This window comes from Globicephala melas, chromosome 13 (assembly GCF_963455315.2).
Source record: "Globicephala melas chromosome 13, mGloMel1.2, whole genome shotgun sequence".
Classification (NCBI taxonomy): Eukaryota; Metazoa; Chordata; class Mammalia; order Artiodactyla; family Delphinidae; genus Globicephala; species Globicephala melas.
The window spans coordinates 9,730,543-9,757,000 of record NC_083326.1 but is presented as its reverse complement, the minus strand read 5'-3'; the positions used below and the strand labels follow the sequence as shown (position 1 = coordinate 9,757,000).

General features: G+C 37.9%; 1 protein-coding gene across 1 annotated transcript in view; it reads right to left on the bottom strand.

Annotated features, from left to right (window-relative positions):
- Positions 1 to 1,235: 1,235 nt before the first annotated feature.
- Positions 1,236 to 26,458, bottom strand: part of DCC (DCC netrin 1 receptor) — a 1,168,069-nt gene continuing 1,142,846 nt past the window's right edge. The window contains exons 29-30 of the mRNA XM_060310806.1: positions 9,408 to 9,550; positions 1,236 to 5,761 (exon numbers count right to left, since the gene is read on the bottom strand). Of these exons, the coding sequence (XP_060166789.1) occupies positions 5,672 to 5,761; positions 9,408 to 9,550 (233 nt within the window). The 3' untranslated portion in view covers positions 1,236 to 5,671. The remainder of the gene's footprint in view (positions 5,762 to 9,407; positions 9,551 to 26,458) is intronic.

The following is a 26,458-nucleotide window of genomic DNA, read 5'->3' as shown; positions in this document are numbered from 1 at the left end:
GTGCTCCCAGGAGAAATCACTAGGGGGAGAGGGGGAGAGGGAAAGAGAAAGGAGGCAGGCCAAACATGGTTGCTATATCTAGGGTGCAATATTGTGGAGCATTCTCTCCCCACAGAGAGTTACTCTGGCTCAGTCCTGCAGGGGGACTCTGGAAATGAGCTGGCTTACACTGCAGGATCGTCTCAATGAGGGCATGGGGGCTGGAGTATTTACAGCTATTGCTGAGATCTGATCTGGAATTTCCAACTCCCCAAGTTCTGGCAGCCCGAGGCAGCCCTCCGACACACACATGGGTATTTATTGGCTGTAGGGATAGAAAACATACTGAGCGTGTGGATGAAAAGGATCCAAAGGGACTGACAGTCTCTGATACACATGTCAGAAAGGCAGCATGTATCCTGAGGATGAGAATAGACAGGCAGGGGTTAGGGTCATGTGCATGTTGTATCAGCCATTTAATAGAAATAACATGAAGAAAGAACTTTGTATCAAAACTTTATTTATTAAACAAAAAATGCACCATTGGAATAACATTTCTATAAAAAATGAATATGAGACTGTTCTACAGTGATTACAAAACCCCTTTTTCCTCGTGTAGTAGTATACAAGATCATGTGTAGAAACAGTCATCGTTTTAAACTGTAAGCAAGTTTCCTTTCTCATAGAACAAGATTTACACTTAAATATTGCAATCACTAGTCTAATTTGGTTAACAATGCTAGAGTCTGACAATTTAAAGAAACTCTTTGTAGGCTCAAAATACCTTTTTTTTAAAAAAGGCATTTTGTAGCAACAAAAAATTTCTTTTTCCACTAAGGCTAGTTAAAGCTGTAGTATACCCATTTCTACCAAATAAACCTACCACTAGCACACTAACAATCTGTTTGAATCGCAAAGCCCTTTGAGAGAATGAGTAGCATTGATCTGTAAAATGCTATCAGAATATTGTAGGTTTGGTGGTATTGTGTTTGAATGACCCTGGAGAGGGAGAAGGCGGTGATGACGGCGATTCAGTGGAGGCTTTGCCTGGGCGTATCCTCATACTCAGCAGTGGACGATTCTTTTCCAAAGTGGTCCCTCTGAGATATGGAACACTGCAGCTTTAACAGCCGTATCTAGATTCCCAACCAGATCTCCCTTTGTATCATAAATTATCCAAAAAGAAGCCACTCTAAATAATAAATTAAATATTACTTATAAAAAGTACACCCCAGACCCACCCACCCAGCCCCCAAACCAGCTGACAATTCACAAAGTTCAGAATTGTCAGGTTTACCCTTCGATAATAAAAAACAGCATTTTTCCTCCTCCCCAACCTTCCTTTCTTGCATCTGAGAACACACTGAGATACCTTGGCCCATGCCTCTGTGTTTGCGACATCTTGTAGAGTTTTGCTGTTGCTCTCCAACCAACGAAAAAATCATAGGATGACAATGTACAAAGGCTCTCTACTGAGAGCAGGAGAAATCCTTCAGAGAGTGCAACTAGAATTCCACCAAGTGAACATTATGCAATAGCGGGAACAGAGAGCCCAGACAACAGGCTTCATGTGTGCTCTCCTGTATAATATCACTGACGAGGAACTACTCAGGCATTTCTTTTCAGAATCAGGACATTTTGGAAGCAGGTATTTGGATAGCAAGTTACACTGAGGCATGGGAGCACATATTTCAAATGCAATGGAATACCATACAAAACATCTATCTATGATTTTTCCAAAGTCTGATTTAATTTGAAATGCTGGAATCAAGTGAAAAGCTTTTCTGTACACTATGAAAGTGATTTCTGAAAGTTACCAGAGAAATACAAATTATTATTATGAGTAAAATGTTGCTTTGGAAGTAATTTTAAAAAGAGATGGTAGATTTGAGTGTATGACTGCTCTGCTGCTCTAGAATGCTGGGGGTTCTCTATTGTGTATATGGGTTATAAACAGGCTAGGATACTAACCTCTGTCTTTAGGAATGGTCTGCATTTAGATGAAGTAAACTGGTCCAGGAAGGGAAAGCAATCTTGTTCCTCATCTATTTTAAAGTTCTGACGGTTTTGTTTTTTATTAACACAGCTAAAAGTAAGGAATTTTTCTATTTTTTCTCTCTCTCATGAACTAGAAATGGACATTCTGAAACTACAAGGAGTCTGAGTCTGGGACACAATTTTATCTAAAAGGTAAGGTGATCTCTTTAGAGGTGGTTTTTTTTTTTTTTTGGTTAGAATTCCAGTCCAGCAGTCATGTATGAGACACTCTATTACATTTGGAGGAGACCTGAAGACGATTCTTTAAACAAAGTCAACAGACAGATGTATCACAAGGGTGGTTAGGAACGAGCAACCATCTTCAAGCACAGACTACAAAGGCTTCCAGAAAGACTTGTACTTAGATTCTTTATCAGAAAAGCCAACAAGTGCCAAACATTACAGTTTCCAGATGTTGTCTGGAATGACACACTAATGTTGGACAGCTCTCCTTCTGTAGCTCTTACCAATGCAGGGGACGAAAACATACATGTCATTGTGAATCACCCTTATTTTGAAGAGAATAATGTTATATCCAACTCCTCCCAGGAAGCCTTAATAAGTTCACCTCTTATATCCCTGGCTTGATATATTTCCTTTTTTTCCAGCTTGTTCAATTGTGTGTGCATTTTATAATGCCCAAATATCAAGTTCCATTATTTAAATACCCTAGAAGCTTATAGCTCTGCTCTACAAAGAGGTAGCTATGACTAGTTTCTTACTGAATGTGAGTCACTAAGAAATATTTAAATTTTGGCTAGAGCATCCTCCAAATATGTTTTATGCATTTTGAGCTATCTGCATTTTTGTGAGTTTAACAGATGCAGAACTTTCTAGAGGAAAGAAAATAGCTTTCTTATCAGTATGAAATGAAAAATACCAAACTTTTTCAAGAGAAGGCTCTTGCCTGACAGTTCAGCAGAGTGCAGGGAAGGCCTGAGGATGCCCCGCCATGTTTTATTTTCTTCTTTTTCGGGGAGAAATGACTCCTGGTGGCAGAGCTGCTGGTTGGCTGTCAAGCATCGCTATGGGAGTCAAAGAGATTTATGAGCTTAAAGGGCCCTGTATGTCATGAACCAGACTCAGAGACAGATTTCTTCTTGTCAGGAGATCAGGAGACTGGGAAGTTAAAGAGTTACCTATAAGCCTGGGCAAGCAGCTGTACACACGTGTGAACTATCTGAGAGAATGGGGAGCAGAGTTGTACAGAGTTGCAGTCAAGTTGTTTCATATTCAAACCATTGGGTACATCTCCCAAGAGTCTCTTGTGAGAATTTAAATGGATTCTACTCTATATACAGTGCATGGAGCTAAGATTTATTAGCATTGCCAATTACTGAAATAAACCATTGGATTTGTTTAATGAAGAAAGTTTCAAGAGCATCCACTGAAATCAAATAATGTATATTTTCCTATATTTTAAAAAATGTATTTCCTAGGGTCATTGACTTCAGAGGAGTCTAGTATGTTGTGAAAATGCTAGTGCTCTTGATTGTGCAGATACAGTCTACAGATTGAAGATGTGACTAATCCCTGAAATCCGAGATTTGTAGCTCATTCCAAACTGGACACTCAGGATGACCTTCCTCGGATGTCAAATGCCTTCAGAGTCTGTTCCGTATTTGTGAGGATTAGAAAGGGAAAGCCATCCTGGGACCTCGAGAAGATAAGGCTGGTCTAATGAACATTTTCTTTTCTGAGCTAATGGATTATTTCTGTAAGACTCAATATTATGTTATGAAATGCCTTGTTCCACGTCAGTGGACGGTTGTTTGCCGAAGCACCCTAGATGTTGAATAAGAGTTATCTGCCCCATAGGATAACACCACATAGCTCTTCAGAAGGACTTCATGAAAATATAAGTAAATCGATCAAGCACTCTTTGTTGAAGGAACAATTTCACAAATGGACCGGACTTTCTAATGAACCATTTGAACAAGCCCTCTCTTTGACATAAGATTTCCTTCCCGACATAAAACTGTAAAAAAATAATCTGAATTATTACTTCCGTTACAGTGCCATTTTACTCAAAATATTTCATTCAGGGATTCATATATGATTATCCACCTAATAAAAGGAGCTATTAGGCTGTAAAGATCCTATCCCTTCCATGCTCTTTTAAAATTATGACCTACTCAAGCTTGAAATCAAAGGCAGAGCTGAAAGGAATAATTCAGCTGAAACTCTCTTACTGGGTTTTCAAGTTGCCTAACTGATAAATATGCAAACTGGCTCCCTTTTGGCGATTCAGCTGCATAAATGGATTAACTCCAAATGCAGCTTCAAATTCAAAAACTAAAAGGGTGCACACAAAATCTTTTTAATTTCACCTAGTTGCAAGCTGTAGATAAACACGGCAGTGGGAGTTTAAGATTCTATGTCACAATGAAGATGCAGTTTTAAAGAGTATCCACTGGGTTTAGGATGTGTCCCAAGTGTCAAGTGATGCCTTCCCTCTGCTGCTCTCTGACTCTGGGCAGGCATGGTGCAGAAGGTTTCCTTGACAACAGAGCTCGGTGGTTGTCACCTACCAACACGGCCTGCTCTAAGTCAGTGAGGACTCTGCTGGTGGAAGTGACATCACTCAAGAGAAGGTACTGTTTGAAACTGCCTTCCATTTTCCTCCCCTCCCTCGTGATGGCTCTGCCATTTCCACAGAGGGTTTCAGAAAGGTGGGTCAGGAGGCCAAGGGATGTGTGGAGACAGCCACCTGGCCAGGGCTGGTTGCCAAGGGGAACTCAGGGAGGGATGGGGTGGAGTCTAGCCAGACTCCTGGGAGTCTGGGAGATGGGACTTGGTGAAGCTTTGAAATATCATCACAGTGTGGTATGGCATGAAAGCCACCCAAATTAAAGTTTCCTATTACAAGCTTAAGCACGTCATTATCATGTGTCTGAAAAGATTGCATATTGTATCCTCTTTTAGGAAATGGACTGGTTGCTGGCAGGATGCCACTAGTTGCAGATTTCTAAATGTTCCTGTTCTCCAGACATCAATGTTAACCAAGAGTGGATTTACCAATACTTGCTAAAATGGGTGAATTTTATAGCCACTTGCTGAATTCCACCACCTGTGCAAGAATGACTTGAGTTACAAAACGTAAGCATTTGCTGCCTTTTGTTTACTTTTTTGTGCTGTCAGAAAAACATCCAATCCTTTGGTGCTATGTGGTGAGAAAATTCCCATGGGTGCTTTGTACCTTAAATCTGAAAATAAAATAGTGAGCTTGCGCTGATTTGCCATGGCAGGGTACAGGCTTCAATAATGCACTTGCATTTTGTAAGACTAGACCTACACATAGAAGAAAATGACAGGCCTTGATGAAGGAAAACGTAAGCATCTGTCATGACACTGTGGTCACTGCAGTGGCAAAGGCCCAGGACTATTCTAGCAGCTTCGGCTTTGACATTGCAGTGAAGATGTATCTTTGCTTTTGTTAAGGGACCCCAGAGTCATCATTTTGAAACTCCTGATGCCTATGAAAGAAGGGATGCTTATTCCTTCTGAACTGCTTCAGGATCTTCCAGAACTCAGTGGTCCTGACGGTTAACCTGTACACTGGATAGAGTTCTTGGACACAGGTGTGCTGTTTATGGGTAATAGGTAATGCTGCAAAGGTCCCGGAAGATTCAACTCATCAATTCGGCAATGTGTGTTAAAAGGCTGAGCCTGTGATAGCGTTAAGTTGCTTCATTAGCCCTTCCAAACTTGCCATTTGTTCGCTCAAATCATCCTGTTCATACACCTACAGAGAGAATGAGAGCAAAGCATTAGTACAGGTGGATATCGGTGCCCTCCTTTGGTTAAGGCAGGGCCATGTCTAATTGATTCACCGTATTCTCATGCATGGCACGGTGGCCCATAGCCAGGGGTTGTGGACTCAGCATATCATCATTGAAGGAAGATGCTGGTAATAAAAGAGGCAGTGATGAATGACTGTCTGCTATTTCACTGTGTTCATCCTTGTGAGGAGGCAAAGGCTTTAGTGTCAGAAAAAATCTTGTTTCAAATCAAGTTCTACCAAACTGTGTGATCTTGGACAAGTTAGTAAACCTCTCTGACGTGTAGTTCTCAGATGTAGAAGGATGATGATGATATCTATTTCATAGGCTATTCTCAGCATCCTGTGACATGTTTAGTGCTTATCAGTGTTCAGCACATGGTACATAGTCAACATGTTCCTTTTCCTTTCCATTAGGATATGAACAGAATTTACATCACCAGGTCTCCTTTCTTTGTAACACCACATAGGCACTTTTTTATGTGTGGGAACTTGACCTGAACAGTGAAAAGTCTGAGGATTATGACCTTAGTTTGTGTGTGAAAACAGAATTCTCACCCCAAACCAGAACTGCCTCTGTTCGTGGTTGTAGAGGTGACCTTATGACACGGGTTGATTGGTGGATAAAATGGAAAGCCTGAACTGCAGAATCTTAGTGACCATACTGTCTGTAACTCTCCCTTACCGTGAGCCACTAGAATCGTGTCATTAATAACACCTCGCTCTTAGTGAGCACAGACCCCCTGGTCACTAGCCTCAAGGATTTGGATTCAGTAGGTCAAGGAAAGGTTTCCTTTTAGAAAGCTTCCCAGCTAATTCTGATGGTCAGCCAGTGGGGAGAACAAGGCTGTGGTGTTGATTTGAATCCCAGTTCTTCTATAGACTTGACCTTTTGAGTCTGTCTCCTTATTTGTCAAATGGGAATAGCAACCTTACCTCACTGGGTGGCTGGGAGGATTCCCCAAGTCAGTTTGGTGAGTGCTAAGTGCTCAATAAATGTTAGGATCTTTTTTCTTTTCCTTTCTCAAAATACCCTTTGTTTTGACGTATACATACCGACTCTACCGGGTTATTCTTGGTTAGCTCATTCATTTGATGAACTTATTGAAATTATTGAACCAAATTGAGGCCTGAGGCATGACGTTTTGCTCTGTGGAGGCCAGGAAGCATTACTCAGTACTATGGTCAGAATGTATATTAAGTCCTGCCAAATAAACACCCGGGATGCCATGAGAACACTGGTGGAGAAGAAACAACTTGTGGTATTAAACAGTCTGGAAATGGTACCTTCTTGTGGGAATCTCAGCCTGCCAGTGAATGATCTGGTCATGTAATGTGTAATCTTCAGAGTTTAACAGGGATTGAAAGATGTAGCCAATTTGGCCCCAAAGACTGACCTATGTATGAGGAGGGATGCTGAAGTGAACTGATTAATTTGATAACTCCTTTCCCAAAATGATGTCATAGTTATCTGTGTAGTTTTCTCAAATTATTTAGATCTTGTCCAGTCCAGCAACATCACACCACACGTAGCTACTGGATTTTCAAAATATGGATAGCCTGAATAGAGGTGCATCGTACACATGAAATACACATCGTATTATGAGCACTTAATACAAAAAAAGTAAAATATCTTAATAAATGTTTATATTTATTGCATGTTGAAATGATAATATTTTGGAAGTACTGGGTTAGATGAAATATATCATTAAAAGTAATCTCACCTGTTTATTTTTACATCTTTTCATGTGGCTCCTAGAAAGTTTTAAACTACACATGTGTTTCACATTATATTTTTATAGAACAGTGATGATCTAGATTATTTGTCCCATTTCTATATTTCCTTTAACATATAATCTTATTGCTGTTCATATTATACTTTTGGCTGTCACTCTTTGGAGTCACTATATTTTTTTAATCAAACTTTTAAAACAGTTTATTTTTTTATTTTTATTTTTTTGGCTGCATCGGGTCTTATTTGCAGTACGCGGGGTTGCAGTGCACGGGCTTCTCTCTAGTTGTGGAGTCCAGGTTTTCTCTTCTCTAGTCATGGTGCACAGGTTCCAGAGTGCATGGGCTCTGTAGTTTGCAGCACACAGGCTTTCTAGTTGAGGCACGTGTGCTCAGTAGTTGCGGCGTGCAGGCTTAGTTGCCCCATGGCATGTAGGATCTTAGTTCCCTGACCAGGGATCGAACCCGCATTCCCCGCATTGTAAGGCGGATTCTTTACCACTGCACCACCAGGGAAGTCCCTTAGAGTCAATCTTAAGTGCAAAAACTGGGCCACCTGACATGATTCCTTATGAGATGAGATATATAAATTTAGGAATTTGATCTGAATTAAGATATGGCTAACAACTGTGACACTAAACTATTGCAATATGTAAACAGCTATATCCTGACAGAGCAGTGCATTAGATTCTTGTAAATTTGAATCTTTTAAGTATGAAAGTATGTTAATTATATAACATACTTCTGCACACATTCACACACATACACATATCCAGATTGTCTGATCTCCAAGTGTTAAAATATTTTATTATTTGTAGTACTGAAAACAATAAAATCAAGAAAAAATTTATGTTAATTCAAATGAGGTGATTCTAATCTGGGTTTTTTTGCATCTTTTTTTCCCCTCCAGTCCTCTAATTTTTCAAGGTATCATATGTGTTAGTACCTTAGCCTTCTTTTAAATGTTTTCTCTTGAATTATATTCAGAAAGACTCCAGAGTTTTCTAAATTGCTGCCTTCAGGCAACGTCTTTTTAAATTTCCCTCAAAATGCATTGTTGGGGGAATTGTTTGCTTTCTCAAAATTTCGATTTCTTTTGGTCCCCATGGAGTTTTTTCAGAGTTTTCTAATTTGATCACTTTTTAGCTGCCTCCCTTAGTTGGCAAACTTTTCTCTCATTAAATAACTAAACTTGCCCTTCTAAATATATCAGTTCCTTCTTTTTTTTTTTTCTTCCTAAATTCCTTCCTTCATTTCTTCATTTTGTTTTCCTCTTCTCAATTCTGTATTTCTAGGCTATTTTATGATTTTATAAGTGACATGTATAACTTCAGAAGGCTCCTCAGAGTATAGCTTTATTACTATTTTTCTATTTTAAAGAATAATTATATAGTTATATTTCCAGGTATGCCAAGGTATTTCATCTCATTGATGAAAATGTGTGTGTGTGTATAATTTTTTTTTACATCTTTTAATGTGACTCTTTGAAACTTTTAAATTACACATGTGGTTCATATTATAGGATAGTGATGATAGTGTATATCTATCTATGTATATATACACACACACGTGTATATTCATATATATACACGTGTGTATATATACACATATATGTATGTAAAGTCACTCATTCTGTTGCTATCTGCTTGTATTTATAAGGTTGGCTTTAAGTACCAACGATTTTTTAATATAACTAAATCCCTGATACAATGTTTTTCCCTAAAGTTTCTTCTCTTCATATGTAAGTGCAGGAAAACAGAACTAAACAAACAATAAGAACAACAAGGGCTTGGGGTTAATGGAGAATGCTGGTTGGCTTAGACTGCATTGCACAGCAGTGCTTCCCTTAATGGGGCATGAATTTCAAGGATGGTCTTACATTGGCTGGATCCTCTGTTGGTTTGTGGCTCTCCTCAGACACTTCAGGGGCTGTTGGCACAGATACAGGAAGCAAAGGAGATCTTGCCTTTCCAGCCAACCCAAGAGAGGCTGTTTTGACATGAGTCTTGGGAAGAGTAGGCCCTAAAAGGAAAACACAGAGTGATGAAAGTACTGTATAAAACACCCTGGAACAAACTCTCAAGCATGTAAGCTGAATCCAGTCGGTTGGCATTGATTTTAGGTTATTGTTCATTCTGTAGTCTAGAGATGGATTCTGACACAATGAACAGGCTTATTTTATTTCTACTGAATCGAAAACAATCCCAATTAGGCCTCTCCAGGTGAAGCTCCACCAGTCATACGTAATTTCAAGTGGATTTCAAATCTCCCTGTGAAAGGTTGCCTGGGAGTTGCAGACTGTTCATCACACCTTCTAAAGTGTCAGCCCAGCTCATTTGGGGCCAGCCTCAGCTTTGAGCCAGAAAGCCCTGGGCTAAACCACCTATAGAAGCCATGAACTGTGAGTGCCAAGGAATATTTGTGCAGTTAAAAGAGATGGTTGCTCTGATCTGGAAATGCGTGTTAGATGTTACGGTACAAAACGGTCCTTTACGGCTAACCTGATTGAATATCATTATTGATTTTCTTTCGGAAAAGAAAAAAGGTATGATTCTGTCCTGATGAGTATTAGTGTCTCTCAATGACATACATTCTAATCCTCATGAAAATCATTTGAGTAACTGCTGAGTTTCTCCCAAATGATACTTTAGTCTGCTATAAACAATGGCTACCTTTTCTTTTTGGGTCTAAAATTTGCCTTGTAAATTCTGCTTAGATTATAGCAGTAATATAACTTTGTCCCTATAGTCTAAAACAAAAAGTTTATAAAGGCACATCGAATCAGCTAGTATACCTTACATACCTAAGGACTTTTGTCATTCTTAGTACTATAACCAAGACCTCAGCATAGAAGGTACTGAAGTCATCAAAAGAAGTTTGCCTCAGTTCTCTTCTATCATCAGTGATGATGTTTAAGTTCTAATGATCCCAATGGTGTACTATATATTTTTGGGGAAAAAAGTTATTTTGACCATACTTTCAAAAACATAATTCTAGTTAATAAAACTCAAAAGTTATTCTACTATCAGAGAAATAAGGGGTATTTGCTTACTGGGAAAGAAAGAATGCAAACAATCTAGGAGGCTAGCAATTTGCTAAATGCTAAATCCCAACAAAAGCACATTTTTTCATACCGTGGCCTAGCATTTAATTCCTTCATATTTATATTCTTTCACTCTTTTTCTTAAACCAAGGCTCAAAGTCTGCAGTTAGAATCATTTATCACTAGAGGGTGATCTGAGGTTTTTGGTAACTCATATGAGAAGAGATATAGAGACAGGAGAAACGAGAATAATTTTCTTAAGGAAGGAATATTTATGGAGTTCCTACTAAGCTCTAGACTTATGCTAAGCATTTTAGTTTATTTTAGGCAAAATAACATAGTGCAGAAGAATTTGCTACTTACCAACCCAATCTGAATTCAGATCCTATAAAGCCTAACTACGTACTACATATGTAATTCCTTGTTCAACTAATTTCTCTTGCCTGTTTCTTCATCTATAAAATAGAAATAATAATTTGTGAGGATTGATAAGATTAAAGTGGCTGCTTTCCTGTAACTTGTTCAAAGAGAGCTATTATTAATATTTAATTGCCAAAACAAGCCTTCTATCTCCAGTTCATATATGAGGATGCTAAAATGAAGAGAAATGGAGTAACTTGCTTAAGTTCATACATTTCAAAAGGGCAGACAGAGCAAGGATTTGCAACTGAGCAAATTAAGGTTTTATCATTGATATTTTGATCTAGTCCATCCAATTTAAATGAGGCTTTCGAAGAAGCAATGTAAAAGAATATGAAATCTAGTTCAAGACTATAAGTAACCTGAGGGTAGAAACTATTTATTGTATTACAGTTTCTTGTAGTTAAATTATGTTTGAATTTAAAGGGGAAACAATGAACTTAGCATTAATTTAAGCTACTTTTATCACAATGTTGTTTAAATTTATACAAACATAAAACGTGGCATAACCTTTATAAACTTGTAGTTCTAATACTATGCTATAAAACCAAAACATGTTTAAAATTAAATAGCAAAGTCCTATACACATACGTTTGGTACTCACTGCTGCGCCACAAGTGATTTTGGGTTTGTCTTACATGATCAATTTTCACTCTCAGTTTTTTTTCTCTTTGAACAATAGGCAAACCTTCATTCTTCCAGAGAAAGTAATGCCAGCTGGTTTTCGTTAGATCTGAAGAAATCATTTATATAGTAAGTCTGCCTCTGACTATAAACACAGTGTTCCTAGAGCCAACTTAGTTGTAACCCCAAATACAAAGGCAGGCATTTAAAAACCCTGGCAGAACGATGCTATAAAATGGCCCTCTACATAGTCCACCTTGTGTAATTCACATTAATCTTATAGATGATAACCTAAGGGAAAGCACAAAGTTTAACGAGGAATTTTCATACAGTACTGGTGAACGTTGAGAATGTATCTGTTGAACTCCCACTTTGAATTTCGTTTTCTGAATTCTGTTTATAATCCCTTCGAGAATGTTCACAATATTCTGATGAAAGCTGAACGTAGCTTTATTGCCATGGAAAGTTGTTCCTCCTATAGGTCACATTCTGTGAGTCACCTCTTCCTTCCCTACATTTGGTAGAACAGAGTAGCGGCATTTCAACAATTAACACTTTATGTATATATCTTTTATATGTTTTGTTACAATTTTGACTTTCTTGATGGTGTATGGTGAAATCTAATTGTTATTGAATTTTAAATTTTAGGTTTTTTTAAAAATTGAAGCATAGTTGATGTACAATGCTGTGTTAGTTTCAGGTGTACAGCAAAGTGATTCAGATATATATATTCTTTTTCAGATTCTTCTCCACTATAGGTTATTACAAGATACTGAATATAGTTCCCTGTGCTGCTATATGGTAGGTGCTTGTTGGTTATTTTATATATAGTAGTTTGTATCTGCTAATCCCAAACTCCTAATTTATCCCTCCCCTCCATCCTTTTCCACTCTGGTAACCATAAGTTTGTTTTCTATGTCTGTGTGTCTGTTTCTGGTTTGTGAATATGTTCATGTGTATCATTTTTTAGATTTCACATGTAAGTGATATCATGTGATATTTGTCTTGGTCTGATTTCTTAGTATGATACTCTCTAAGTCCATCCATGTTGCTGCAAATGTCATTATTTCATTTTTATGGCTGAGTAATATTTTGTGTGTGTATATATATATGTGTGTGTGTGTATATATATATATGTATCTATATATATATCTCACATCGTCTTTATTCCTCTGTTGATGGACACTTAGGTTGCTTCCATGTCTTGGCTATTGTAAATAGTGAACATTGGGGGGTGCATGTATCTTTTCAAATTAGAGTTTTCTCCAGATATATGCCCAGGAGTGAGAATCGCTGGATCATATGGTAACTATATTTTTACTTTTTTTTTTTTTTTTTTTTGCGGTACGCGGGCCTCTCACTGTTGTGGCCTCTCCCGTTGCGGAGCACAGGCTCTGGACGCGCAGGCTCAGTGGCCATGGCTCACGGGCCTAGCCGCTCTGCGGCATGTGGGATCTTCCCGGACCGGGGCACGAACCTGTGTCCCCTGCATCAGCAGGTGGACTCTCAACCACTGCACCACCAGGGAAGCCCTACTTTTACTTCTTTAAGGAATCTCCATACTGTTCTCCATAGTGGCTGTACCAATTTACATTCACACCGACAGTGCAGGAGGGTTCCCTTTTCTCCACACCCTCTCCAGCATTTATTGTTTGTAGATTTTTTTGATGATGGCCATTCTGACTGGTGTGAGGTGCTACCTCACTGTAGTTTTGATTTGCATTTCTCGAATAATTAGCAATGTTGAGCATCTTTTCATGTGCCTATTAGCCATCTGTGTATGTCTTTTTGGAGAAAGGTCTATTTAGGTCTCCTGCCCATTTTTTGATCAGGTGGTTTATTTTTTTTGAATATTGAGCTGTACGAGCTGCTTGTATATTTTGGAGATGGATCTCCTCTGTCGCAGCATTTGCAAGTATTTTCTTGTATTCTGTAAGTTGTCTTTTCATTTTATTTATGGTTTTCCTTGTTGTGCAAAAACTTGTGTTTGATTAGGTCCCATTTGTTTATATTTGCTTTTATTTCTGTTGCCTTGGGAGACTAAGAAAGTACTGACGTAAGAAAGTATTGCTACGATTTATATAAGAGAATGTTTTGCCTATGTTCTCTTCTAGGAGTTTTAAGGTGTCATGTCTTATATTTAAGTCTTTAAGCCATTTTGAGCTTTTTTATGTGTATGGTGTGAGGGTTTGTTCTAACTTCATTGATTTACATGCAGCTGTCCAACTCTACCAACACCACTTGCTGAAGAAATTATCTTTTCCCCATTGTATAATCTTGGCTCCTCTGTTAAAGATTAATTGACCATAGGTGTATGGGTTTCTTTATGGGATCTCTGTTCTGTTCCAGTGATCCATATGTCTGTTTTTGTGCCAGTGCCATGCTGTTTTGATTACTGTAGATTTGTAGTACTGTCTGAAGTCTGTGCGGATTTTGCCTCCTGCTTTATTCTTTTTCCTTAGGATTGTTTTGGCAATTCTGGGTCTTTTATGGTTCCATATAGGATTATATGTTCTAGTTCTGTGTAAAAAGTCATGGGTGATTTGATAGGGATTACATTAAACCTGTAGATTGCTTTGGTTAGTATGGCCATTTTAATAATATTAATTTTTCCAACCCAAGAGCATGGAATATATTTTAACATTTCTTTAAATAGTCTTCAATTTCCTTTATCAATGTTTTATAGTTCTCAGCATGTAAGTCTTTCACCTCCTTGGTCAGGTTTATTCCTAAGTATTTTATTTTTTTGAGGAAATTTTAAAAGGGATTTTATTTTTAACTTTCCCTTTCTGATATTTCATTGTTAGTGTAAAAAATGCAACTGATTTATGTATGTTAATCTTGTATCCTGCTACCTTGCTATATTTATCAGTTCTAGTAGTTTTTGTGTGGAGACTTTAGGGTTTTCAACACATAGTATCTTGTCATCTAAATATAATGACAATTTTATTTCTTCCCTTCCAATTTGGATACATTTAATTCTTATCTGATTTCTGTGGCTAGGACTTCAAATACTATGTTGAATAGAAGTGGTGAGAGTACGCGTTCTTGTCTTGTTCCAGATTTTAGCAAGAAGGCTTTCAGCTTTTCACCACTGAGAATTATGTTGACTGTGGGTTTGTCATAAATAGCTTTTGTTATGTTGAGATATAGTCCCTCTATTTCCACTTTGGTGAGTGTTTTTAATATGAATGGATGCTGCATTTTATCAAATGCTTTTTTCTGCATCTGTTGAGATGATCATGTGTTTTTTGTCTTTTGTTGATGTGATTGATGTATCACGTTGATTGATTTGCATATGTTTAACTATGCTTGTGACCCTGGCATGAATCCAGCTTGACCATGGTGTATGATCCACTTTATGTGTTGGATTTGGTTTACTAATATTTTATTGAGGATTTTTGCATCTATATTCATCAAAGATATTGGCCTGTAATTTTATTTTTTGGTAGTGTCTTTGTCTGGTTTTGGTGTCAGGGTGATGGTGGCTTCATAGAATGATTTTGGGAGTGTTCCCTTTTCTTCAAACTTTTAGAAGAGTTTGAGAAGGATGGGTATAAGTTCTTTAAATGTTTGGTAGAATTCCCTAATGAAGCCATCCAGTCCTGGACTTTTGTTTGCATTGAGTTTTAAAATTATAGGTTCTATTTCACTTCTAGTGATCAGTCTGTTCAAATTATCTACTTCTTCTTAATTCCGTTTTAGTGGGCTGTACGTTTCTAGAAACTGTCTATTTCATCTAGGTTGTCCAATTTGTTGGCACATAATTGTTCATAGTTGGCACATAATCATCTCTAATGATTCTTTTTTTTCCTGTGGTATCAGTTGTTATTTCTCCTCTTTCATTTCTTATTTTGTTTATTTGGGTCTTCTCTCTTTTCTTCTTGGTGAGCCTGGCCAAAGGTTTGTTGATTATTCTGTCAACAAAACCAGCTTTTGGTTTTATTAATTTTTTCTGTCTTTAAATCTCTATTTTATTTATTTCCTCTCTGATATTTATTATTTCCTTCCTTCTGCCGACTTTAGGTTTTGTTTGTTCTTTTTTCTAATTCTTTTAGGTGGTAGGTCAGGTTGTTTTTCTTGTTTTTTGAGGAAGGCCTGTATGCTATAAACTTTCACCTTAGGACTGCATTTGCTACATTCCATAGATTTTGTATGGTTGTGTTTTATTGTCATTTGTCTTGAGGGATTTTTAAAATTTCCTCTTTGATTTCATTCTTGACCCATTGGTTTCTTAGTAGCATGTTGTTTAGTCTCCATGTAATTGTTTTTTTCTCATTTCTCTTTCTGTGGCTGATTTCTAATTTCATGCCATTGTGGTCAGAGAAGATGCTTGAAATAATTTCTATCCTCTTTAATTTGTTGAGACTTGTTCTGTGTCCTAGTATGTGGTCTATCCTTGAGAACATTCCATGTGTGCTTGGGAAGAATGTGTATTCTGTTTCTTCCAGATTTAATGTTCTGAAGATATCAATTATGTATAACTGTTCTAGTGTGTCATTTAGGATCTCTGTTGCCCTATTGATTTTCTTTCTGCAATCTGTCCACTGATGTCAGTGGGGTGTTAAAGTCTCCTACTATTATTGTATTCCCATTAGTTTCTCCATGTATGTCTGTTAGTATTTGTTTTATGTATTTAGGTGCTCCTGTATTGGGTGCATATGTGTTGAGTGTGATATTCTTGCGTTGATCCTTTTATCAGTATATAGTGTCCTTTATCTTTTTTTATGGACTTTGTTTTAAAGTCTATTTTGTCTGATATGAGTATTGCTACCCCTGGTTTCCTGTCATTTCTACTTGAATGAAATATCTTTTTTGCTCCACTCACTTTCAATATAGGTGTGTCCTCCACTCTAAAGTGAGTCTCTTGTAGGCAGCATATTGTCCAAATGCCACTCTGTCCTGTGATCAGAGCATTTAGTCTATTGACATTTAAGGTAATTATTTATAGGTATGTATTTATTGCCACTTTAAATCTTGTTTACCAGTTGATTTTGTATTTCTTCTTTGTCCTTTATCTTTTGGTTTTTCCTTTTGTGGTTTGATGGTTTTCTTTTGTATTGTGCTTGAGTTCTTTTCAGTTTTGTGACTCCATTATATGTTTTTGATTTGTGGTTACCCTGGATTGCAAGTATGTTAACCCATTACTATATCTACTTGCTTGAGACTGGTAGTCATATAAGCTCAAACACAGGCTAAAAAAATTATATTTTCTTACTCCCCTCCCTGACACTTTGTAATTTTGATTTCCTATTTTACATCTTCATGTTTATCCTTTTGCTGTTCACTGTGTTTATCCTTTTGCTGTTCACTGTGTAGTTAAAATCACTTTCACAAAATTTTGTTTTGATTTTTAAAAAATATATGTACTGGTTTATTTAAGTGATCTACAATGCTTTTATGTATTTGCCTCTCCTATTGTGATTTTTCCCTTTCTTATAGATTCTTGCTTCTTTTCTATTTAGAGAACACCTTTCAATATTTCTTTCAGAGCAGGTTCAGTACTGATGTGTTCTTTTGGTTTTTGCTTGTCTGAGAAATTCTTTCTCTCTCCTTCCATTCTAAATGCTAATTTTGCTGGCTAGAGTATCCTAGGTTGCAGGTTTTTCCCATTCAGAACTTTGAATATATCTTGCCACTCCTTTCTGGCCTATAAAGTTTCTGTGGATAAATCAGATGATATCCTTATGGGGGGGTTCACTTGTAACTATTTGTTTTTCTCTTGCTGCCTTTAGAATACTCATTTAACTTTTGCCATTTCAATTATGTCTTATTGTGGGTCTGGTCAGGTTCATCTTGTTTGGGACCCTCTGTTCTTACTGTACCTGGATATCTTTTTCCTTCTGGGATCCCTATTATGCATAAATCGGCACACTTTATATTATCCCATAGATCTCATGTGTTACTTTGTTTTTCATTTGTCTTTCTGTCTGGTTGTGTAATTTCTGTTATTCTGTCTTCGAGATCATCATTCTTCTCCATTAGTTTGCTATTTTATTGCCTGTTACTTGGTTTTCATCTTGGCAATTGAGTTGTCTAATTTTGAATCTCTCCTCTATAGTTTCTTGTTACAGTGATCTGCATTTCCATTGATAGTCTTCCTTAACTCCTTCAGTATTTTTATTACCTCCTTTTTGAACTCAGAGTCTGGTAGACTGGAGAGGTGTATTTCATTGTTTAAAACAAACAAACAGGGGATTTCTCATTTTTTAATTGGGAGTGGTTCCTCTGCTTTTTCATTTTACTTAGAAACAAACAGTTATCTACTGTGGCTCTGAAGGGCTGTTTTTATGTGGGAGTGACCCTGTGTGAGGCCAATATTCTTGGTGCAAGAGGGCCATTTTTTGGTATGGATGCTTGCCACCTCTTTCCTCAGGTTGTGCCGGCCCTTGTCCTGATAAAGGGTGTGTTTGGTGGTGTTGTGACCAGAGCCTTCAGTGGATGTGGGGTGAGGCCTCCTCTTTGTCCCATAGTTGTCACAGTGCTTTCAGGGACAGGGTCTCCTCCCCAGTTGTTGGAGTGGAAGCCCCCAGATCCAGTTTTAAGCTGTGGTGTGAGTAGGTGGCACTAGAGCCCTCCCACTGGGAAGGAGTTGCTGCATATTCCTCCCCAGGAGCTGTCCACCAGGACATGCACTCTGTGACGTTGCCTGCCACCTATGGTGGGCACCCACAAAGTACACTGTTGTAGGCTCTGCCCTTGGATCAGTCTCTGTTGTGGGAATGCCAGTGTTCAGCTCGAATGTCCCCCAAGCACTCACAAAGCTGCTGGTGTGAACTTGCTGAAGTCACATACCAGCACCCACTGTGGGACCACAAGGAATTGGCTCAGATTTATGCCCCACATCCACATCCACGTGTTGGCAACCCGCCTGTGCATTCCCAGAGCTCGTAGCAGTGCCCACTGTGAGCACACTGAGATGAGACTGCTATGGTGGGTCCACAACCTCCCTTTGGGCACATGTTGACAGTGGGCCTCCTATGGCAAACCCAGCCTCCATCCTGTGCACATTCCCAGTTGTGGCCTCGACCACACTCCAGGGCCTTCAGGCTGTCTCTGTGCAGCTAAACCAAGTCCTCTCTCTAGGTCTGTCTGCTCAAGTTTGAGTTTCAGAACCCAGGCACTATGCGTGGCAGCAGACATGCGTCTCAGGCTGGAAAGTGCAGTGAGGTGGCAAGGACTGTCTGTGCTGCCTGCTACAAGCCAGTTGCTGCACTTTCCTCTGAGACTCCCTATCTGTCCCTGCTGACCTCCCAGCCAGAGAAGGAGGTTCCCCGGGTGAGGGAACATTTCCTGTTTCATAACTCCCTGCCAGACATGCAGGTCCCATCTCAATTCCTTTTTTCCCCCTCTTTCATCCTACCCAGTTATGTGGTGATCTTTCTTGCAGCTTTGGTTGTATGAGATCTTCTGACAGCATTCAGTAAGTATTCTGTGAGAATTGTTCCACACGTAGATGTATTTTTGATGTATTTGTAGGAAGAGGTGAGCTTCCACATCCCTTCCACATCCTTCTAGTCTCCCATCTCTGCCTAAATTGTAGTTTTTAAATCTTTAGATAACCTATTTCTGAAAAATTTACATTTTAACCCTTAAACACAGGCAAATATGTCTAACATATTCACAAATTAACACAATTCACTTTAGCATATATATATATATATATATATATATATATATATATATATATATAGCAATACAAAGAGTTAACACAAGAAAAAGTAAATGGTATGGGCTTAGCCTACTATGCAGGAAATTAAAACAGGCCTGTTGTATACTTGGAAACATGTAAGAATAAAGATTCTTTTATAACTTATCAGACTTCTAGTTTTGCAGAGAGAAATTATAGTTCTATTAAAATACATTCTAATGGAATATTTGCTGCCTCAGATCCTAATGACTTGGGCAGATCCACAGTGTATTATACTGCATCTGAAATACTTGTATTATTACAATAAGATGCACATATGCCTGAAGAGTACCATAGCTCAAACCCATTAGAAAGAAGATAATTGATTGTCTGGGCAACAGTTAGAACCTACTGAGTGTTGAATACATGCAAGATGCTGTGCATTTTACAAAAGGAATTAAAGCCATTGCCTCAGCTCAAAGACCATGCAGTGTTTGTTTAAACCTCATGTTACTGCCTTCTCTCAAGTAATATTCACAGATTCAAATCAATTTAGAATGCTGGAACCCTGATGGCCCTTGAAGTTCATCTAGTGACCCTCCCTTTATTTTGCTGGAGACAATACTGAGGTCCCTGAAGATCAAGAAATCAAGGTAGAAAATTTCAATAACATTCCCATACAGGAGAAGAATTTTGAAGAGTCTCTTAGAGTTCAGTATTAGCAGGGTGTTACATTTTTTTTTCATCTTCCTGAATGGGGAATTTAAGGGAAATTTTCCAGGAGAGATTTATCACAGCCAATAAGACAACTTTGGTCTTGAAACTGGTAAAGCCTGGGTTGGTCCTTACAAGGTCACCAGTTTTTTTCTTCACTTATGTACTTGCAGTTCACTATGTATTACTGGCTCCTGTTTTGATTTTCTAAGTCTGCATCTTTTATTCTCCTGAAGAACTACAAGACATGCCTTTACTTCATGTCTGAGACCTTACTAGTGGCTCTTCCAAAAGGCTACATTCTGAATCTATTTTCTCTACATCATTCAAACCAAGCAAACATCTTCCTAAAAAATAGCCAGTCTAACGGCATAGACTATGTTCAAGTGAGCAAGTAGTGTAGTCACCTGGCATCTGGATTAGTAAGTGATGTCTAAGAGCTCAGTCCAATCTGCAGAGGACTCACTCTAGGAACCATCTTGCTGCCTCTCACCTGCTGATGGATTGCTACTGTTGGCAGGTGATTTATCCTGAGTCCATTCATCATTTTCTTCTGTATTTTTAAAAATTGAAATATAGTTGATTTACAATGTTATAGCCATTTCAGGTGCTCAACATAGTCATTTAAACCTTCCTGGATTGCAGTTGCAAATGGGCTTTGTCACCCTTCCTTTGTTGCTGTCTGTCTGGCTTTTTCTACACTGCCCTCATATGCCAGTTTAAAAGCCAACTTTAATCCCCCATTCTTGTGTGCTCCTTCTCCATGATGGGTTATTTGAAGGCATGATAACCTTTGCCTTGCCTGATGGTGTTCTGACAGCCTGAAAGACAGCCATAATCCTACCACCCTCCCAAAGAACTAGTGAAATCAGTAGCAATTAGAAAAAGCATTTACTTCAGGGTATTACACTCCTATTCTTCAATGTCAAGAAATGATGGAATTTTTGACAGCTTTTCCTATTTTTATAGATCTAGGGAGCAGCCTCTAGAGAAGACTTTGCTTCATATTTATTTCTTCACTTTGGAGAACTGCACTATGCTGATAATTGGTTTAACATAAATAATTTTAATAAAACTTCTCTTAATTTCAGTGACATTTCTGAGTTTTATCAGAGTAATATAGCAAAGGAAAAGAAAATGGGAGAGCGGCCAGATGGTGGAGTAGGAAGACCCTGAGCTCACCTCCTCTCATGAGCACACCAAAATCACAATTATCTGCAGAACAACCATGGATATAAAAAAAATCTACAAGAAAAGATTTTTTACAACTCTGCATAAAGAAGGGGCCACAACGAGACAGGTAGGAGGGGTAGACGTATGACATTATCAAATCCTATACCCTCAGGCAGGCAACCCACAAATTGGAAAATTATGTTGCAGAGGTTCTCCCACAGTAGTGAGAATTCTGAGCCCCTTGTTGGGCTCCCCAGCCTGGAAGTCCTGTACAGAGAAGACAAGCCCCCAGAGTATTTGACTTTGAAGGCCAGCAAGGCTTCATTTCAGGAGCCCCACAGGATGGAAATATAGACTTCACTCTTAAAGGATGCACACAAAGTCTGATGCATGCCAGGACCCAGGGCAAAAGAAGTGATTTGATAGGTGCCTGGGCCAGACCTACTTACTGCTTGGAGAGTCTCCTGGAGACGTGAGGTGTGGCTGTCCCTCACCCTCAGCATGTAGATACTGGTGACAGCCATATTTGGGAAAATTCTACCATGTGAACCCTGCTCCTGGCATCTTGGCTCATCAGCCCACCCAAAAGCCTGTAGATGCCAGTGCTGAGACATCATCTCAAGCCAAACAACTAACTAACTAACTGGGTGGGAACACAGTCCCACCCATCAGCCGACAGGATGCCTAAAACCTTCCTGAGCCCACAGCCCTGCCCAACAGCGGGCCAAGACCCAGCTCCACCCTCAGTGGGCAGGCACCAGACCTTCCCTCCAGAAAGCCTGCACAAGCTTCTAGACATGCCCCATCCACCAGACAAAGCAAGAAAAGTACCATCCTGCAGCCTGAGGATCCAGCCCACCCACAGCAGGCCAGACCTTATCCTGGGACCAGCTAGGCCCTGTCCACTAGCAGGCCAATGCTAGCTGACAAATTCCCTAACTTGAGAAAGGAACAGTCACCCAAGTCCAGGAAGCACAGAAAGTCCCATATAGGATTAACTCACTCAACGAGGAACACACCAAGACAGACACACTACTTAAAATGACAAAAGCTAAAGAGAGAATATTAAAAGCAGCAAATGAAAAGCAACAATAAATAACATACATGGGAACGCCCATAAGGCTATCAGCTGATTTTTCAGCAGAACTCTGTAGGTGAGAAGGGTATAGCACAAGCTATTTAAGAGAAAAACCTACAACCAGAAGTTCAGCACCAGTGAACTAGCTTTATGACAAATTTTAAAGGAACTTCTCTAGGTGAAAAATGAAAAGGCCACCACTAGAAATAAGAACATTATGAAATGAAAAAGCTCACTAGTAAAGGTAGGAAATCATCCACACACAAAGCTACTGGCGAGGTTAAGTAGAAAAATCATCTAGATCCACAACAAGCAGTTAAAACAATTTGATTTAAAATATGATATAAAAAACACTAATCATGAGGGCAGGAGGAGATTACACATAAGCAGGGTTTCTAAAATGCATTTTGAAATTAAGAGATCAAGCAACTTAAAACAATTATCTATACAGATATAGATATACACTATACAAAAATCTCATGGTATCCCCAAACCAAAGATTTATAATAGATATACATACACACAAAGAGGAATCCACCAAACACAACACTAAAGATAGATAGTTATCAAATCATAAGAGAAGAAAGGGAATAAAAAAGACCTACAAAAACAAATCAACAAAATGGCAATAAGAACATACATATTGATAATTACCTTAAATGTAAATGGTCTGAATGGATATGAAAACAAGACCCCATATATATGCTGCTTACAAGACATTCACTTCAGATCTAGGGACATATACACACTGAGGGGATGGAAAAAGGTATTCCACACAAATGGAGATCAAAGAGTAGCAACAATTCATATCAGACAAAATAGATTTTAAGATAAAGACTGTTAAAGAGAGAAAAAAACACACTACATAATAATCAAGGAATCAATCCAAGGTGATGATATAACAATTGAAAATACATACACACCCAACATAGGAGCATCAAAATACCTAAGGCAAATATTAATACACATAAAAGGATTAATTGTTACAATAATAGTAGGGGATTAATTGACCATTACAATAATAGTAGGGGACTTTAACATCCCACTTACATCAATGGACAGATCATCCACACAGAAAATCAACAAGGAAACACCGGCCTTAAATAACACATTAGACCCAATGGACTTAATTGATATTTATAGAGTATTCCATCCGAAAACAGTAGAATACACATTCTTTTCAACTGCAGGTAGAACATCTGCAGGATAGATCACATGCTAGAACACAAAACAAGTCTCAGTAAATTTAAGAAAATGGAAATCATATCAAGCATCTTTTCCAACCACAATGCTATGAGACTAGAAATCAACTTCAAGGAAAAACTGCCAAAAATGCAAACACGTGGAGGCTAAATAATACGCTGCTAAACAACCAGTGGATCACTGAAGAAATTGAAGAAATGAAAAATAGCTAGAGACAAATGAAAATGAAAACACAACAATTCAAAACCTATGGAACACAGTGGAACACAGCAAAAGCAGCAAAAGTTCTAAGAGGGAAGTTTATACTGATACAAGAATACCTCAGGAAACAAGAAAAGTCTCAAATAAACAAGCTAACCTTACACCTAAAGGAACTAGGGAAAGAAGAACAAACAAAACCCAAAGTTAGCAGAAAAGAAGAAGTCATAAAGATCAGAGCAGAAATAAGTGGAGACTTAAAACACAATAGAAAAGATCAATGAAACTAAAAGTTGGTTCTTTGAAAGAATAAACAAAATCAATAAACCTTTAGCTAGACTCATCAAGAAAAAATGTATGACAGTAGCAAAGGGTGGGAGGGAAGAACTGGAAATTAAGGGTGGGAGGGAAGAACTGGAAATTTGTTGTAAGATCCTCACACTATACATGAAGTAGTATAATAATCTTATTATTATTTTTACATCTTTATTGGAGTATAATTGCTTTACAATGGGGTTAGTTTCTGCTTTATAACAAAGTGAATCAGTTATACATATACATATGTTCCCATATCTCCTCCCTCTTGCGTCTCCCTCCCTCCCCCCCCATCCCACCCTTCTAGGTGGTCACAAAGCACTGAGCTGATCTCCCTGTGCTATGTGGCTGCTTCCCACTAGCCTCCATAGTGGCTGTACCAATTCACATTCCCACCAGCAGTGCAAGAGTGTTCCCTTTTCTCCACACCCTCTCCAGCATTCATTGTTTCTAGATTTTTTGATCATGGCCATTCTGACCTCATTGTAGTTTTGATTTGAATTTCTCTAATGATGTTGAGCATTCTTTCATGTGTTTGTTGTCAGTCTGTATATCTTCTTTGGAGAAAGTAGTATAATATTATTTCAAGATAGACTAATTAAAGATGATTTTAAACCCTAGAACAACACTAAAAAAATTTTTAGAGGTATAAGTAATAAATCAATAGTGGAAATAAAATGGAATCATTAAAAAAAATCCCTATTAATGCAAGAAAAAGAGGAAAAAAGAAAAATTTGGACCAAAAAGAAAAGAGCTGGCAAAATGGTAGATTTTAATCCAATCGATCAATAATCACATTAAATGTGAATAATCAAAACATATCAATTAAAAAGAGACTGTAAGTTTAGATAAAAAGGCAAAACCCAACTAGATGCTGCCTACAGACAAAGATGACAGTGAAGTTGTAAAGGGGGTGTGCATATTTGAGGTTTTGGGGGTTATTGATTTGGGTGGTAGTTGTACAAAGTACTTCCTTTGTAATTGCTTGTTAAACTCCATTTTATATACTTGATATGTATATTCCCAATAAATAAATAAAGTTAACTGGCAATCAAATGTCAAAATAAAAAAAGTAAAAAGGGAGATGGCCCAAATCAATAAAATTAGAAATGAAAAAGGAGAAGCTGCAACTGACACCACAGAAATACAAAGGATCTTGAGACTAGTACAAACAACTATACGCCAATAAAATGGACAACCCAGAAGAAATGGCAAATTCTTAGAAAGGCACAATCTCAGGAGACTGAACCAGGAAGAAATAGGAAATATGAACAGACCAACTACAAGTACTAAAATTGAATCAGTAATTTAAAAACTCCCAACACACAAAAGTCCAGGACCAGATGGCTACACAGGTGAATTCTACCAAAAATTTAGAGAAGAGTTATCACCAGTCCTTCTGAAACTATTTCAAAAAATTGCAGAGAAAACAACACTTCCAAACTTATTCTGTGAAGCCAGCATCACCCTGATACCAAAACTAGGAAATATATCACAGAAAAGGAAGTTACAGGCCAATATCACTGATGAACATAGATGCAAAAATCCTCAACAAAATATTAGCAAATTGAATCCAACAATATATTAAAAGGATCATACACCATGCTCAGGTGGGATTTATCCCAGGAATGCAAGGATTTTTCAATATCCGTAAATCAGTGTGATACACTGCATTAACAAATTGAAGAATAAAAATCATATGATCATCTCAACAGATGCAGAAAAAGGTTTTGAAAAAGTTCAGCATCCATTTATGATAAACTCTCCAGAAAGAGGGCATAGAGGGAACATACCTCAACATAATAAAGGTTATATATGGCAAACATACAGCTAAAATCATCTTAATGGTGAAAAGCTGAATGCATTTCCTCTAAGATCAGGAACAAGACAAGGATGTCCACTCTCACCACTCTTACTTAACATAGTTTTGGAAGTCCAAGCACAGCAATCAGAAAAGAAAAAGAAGTAAAAGGAATCCAAATTGCAAAGGAAGAAGTAAAACTATCACTGTTTGCAGATGACATGATATTATACATAGAAAATCCTAGACACCAACAGAAAACTACTAGAGCTCATTAATGAATTCAGTAAACTGGCAGGATACAAAATTAGTATACAAAGATCTGTTGCATTTCTATACACTAACAATGAAGTATCAGAAATTGAAATAAAAGAAACAATCCCACTTACCATTGCATCCAAAAGAATAAAATACCTAGGAATAAACCTACCTAAGGAAACAAAAGACCTGTATGCAGAAAACTATAAGACACTGATGAAAGAAATTGAAAACAACATAATCAGATGGGAAGATAAACCATTTTCTTGGATTAGAAGAATCCATCTTGTTAAAATGACTATACTTCTCAAGCAGTCTACAGATTCAGTGCAATCCCTGTCAAATTGCCAACAGCATTTTTCACAAAGCCAGAACAAATAATTTTAAAATTTGTATGGAAACACAAAAGACTCCAAATAGCCAAAACAATTTTGAAAAAGAAGAATAGTGCTGGAAGAATCAGACTCCCTGAC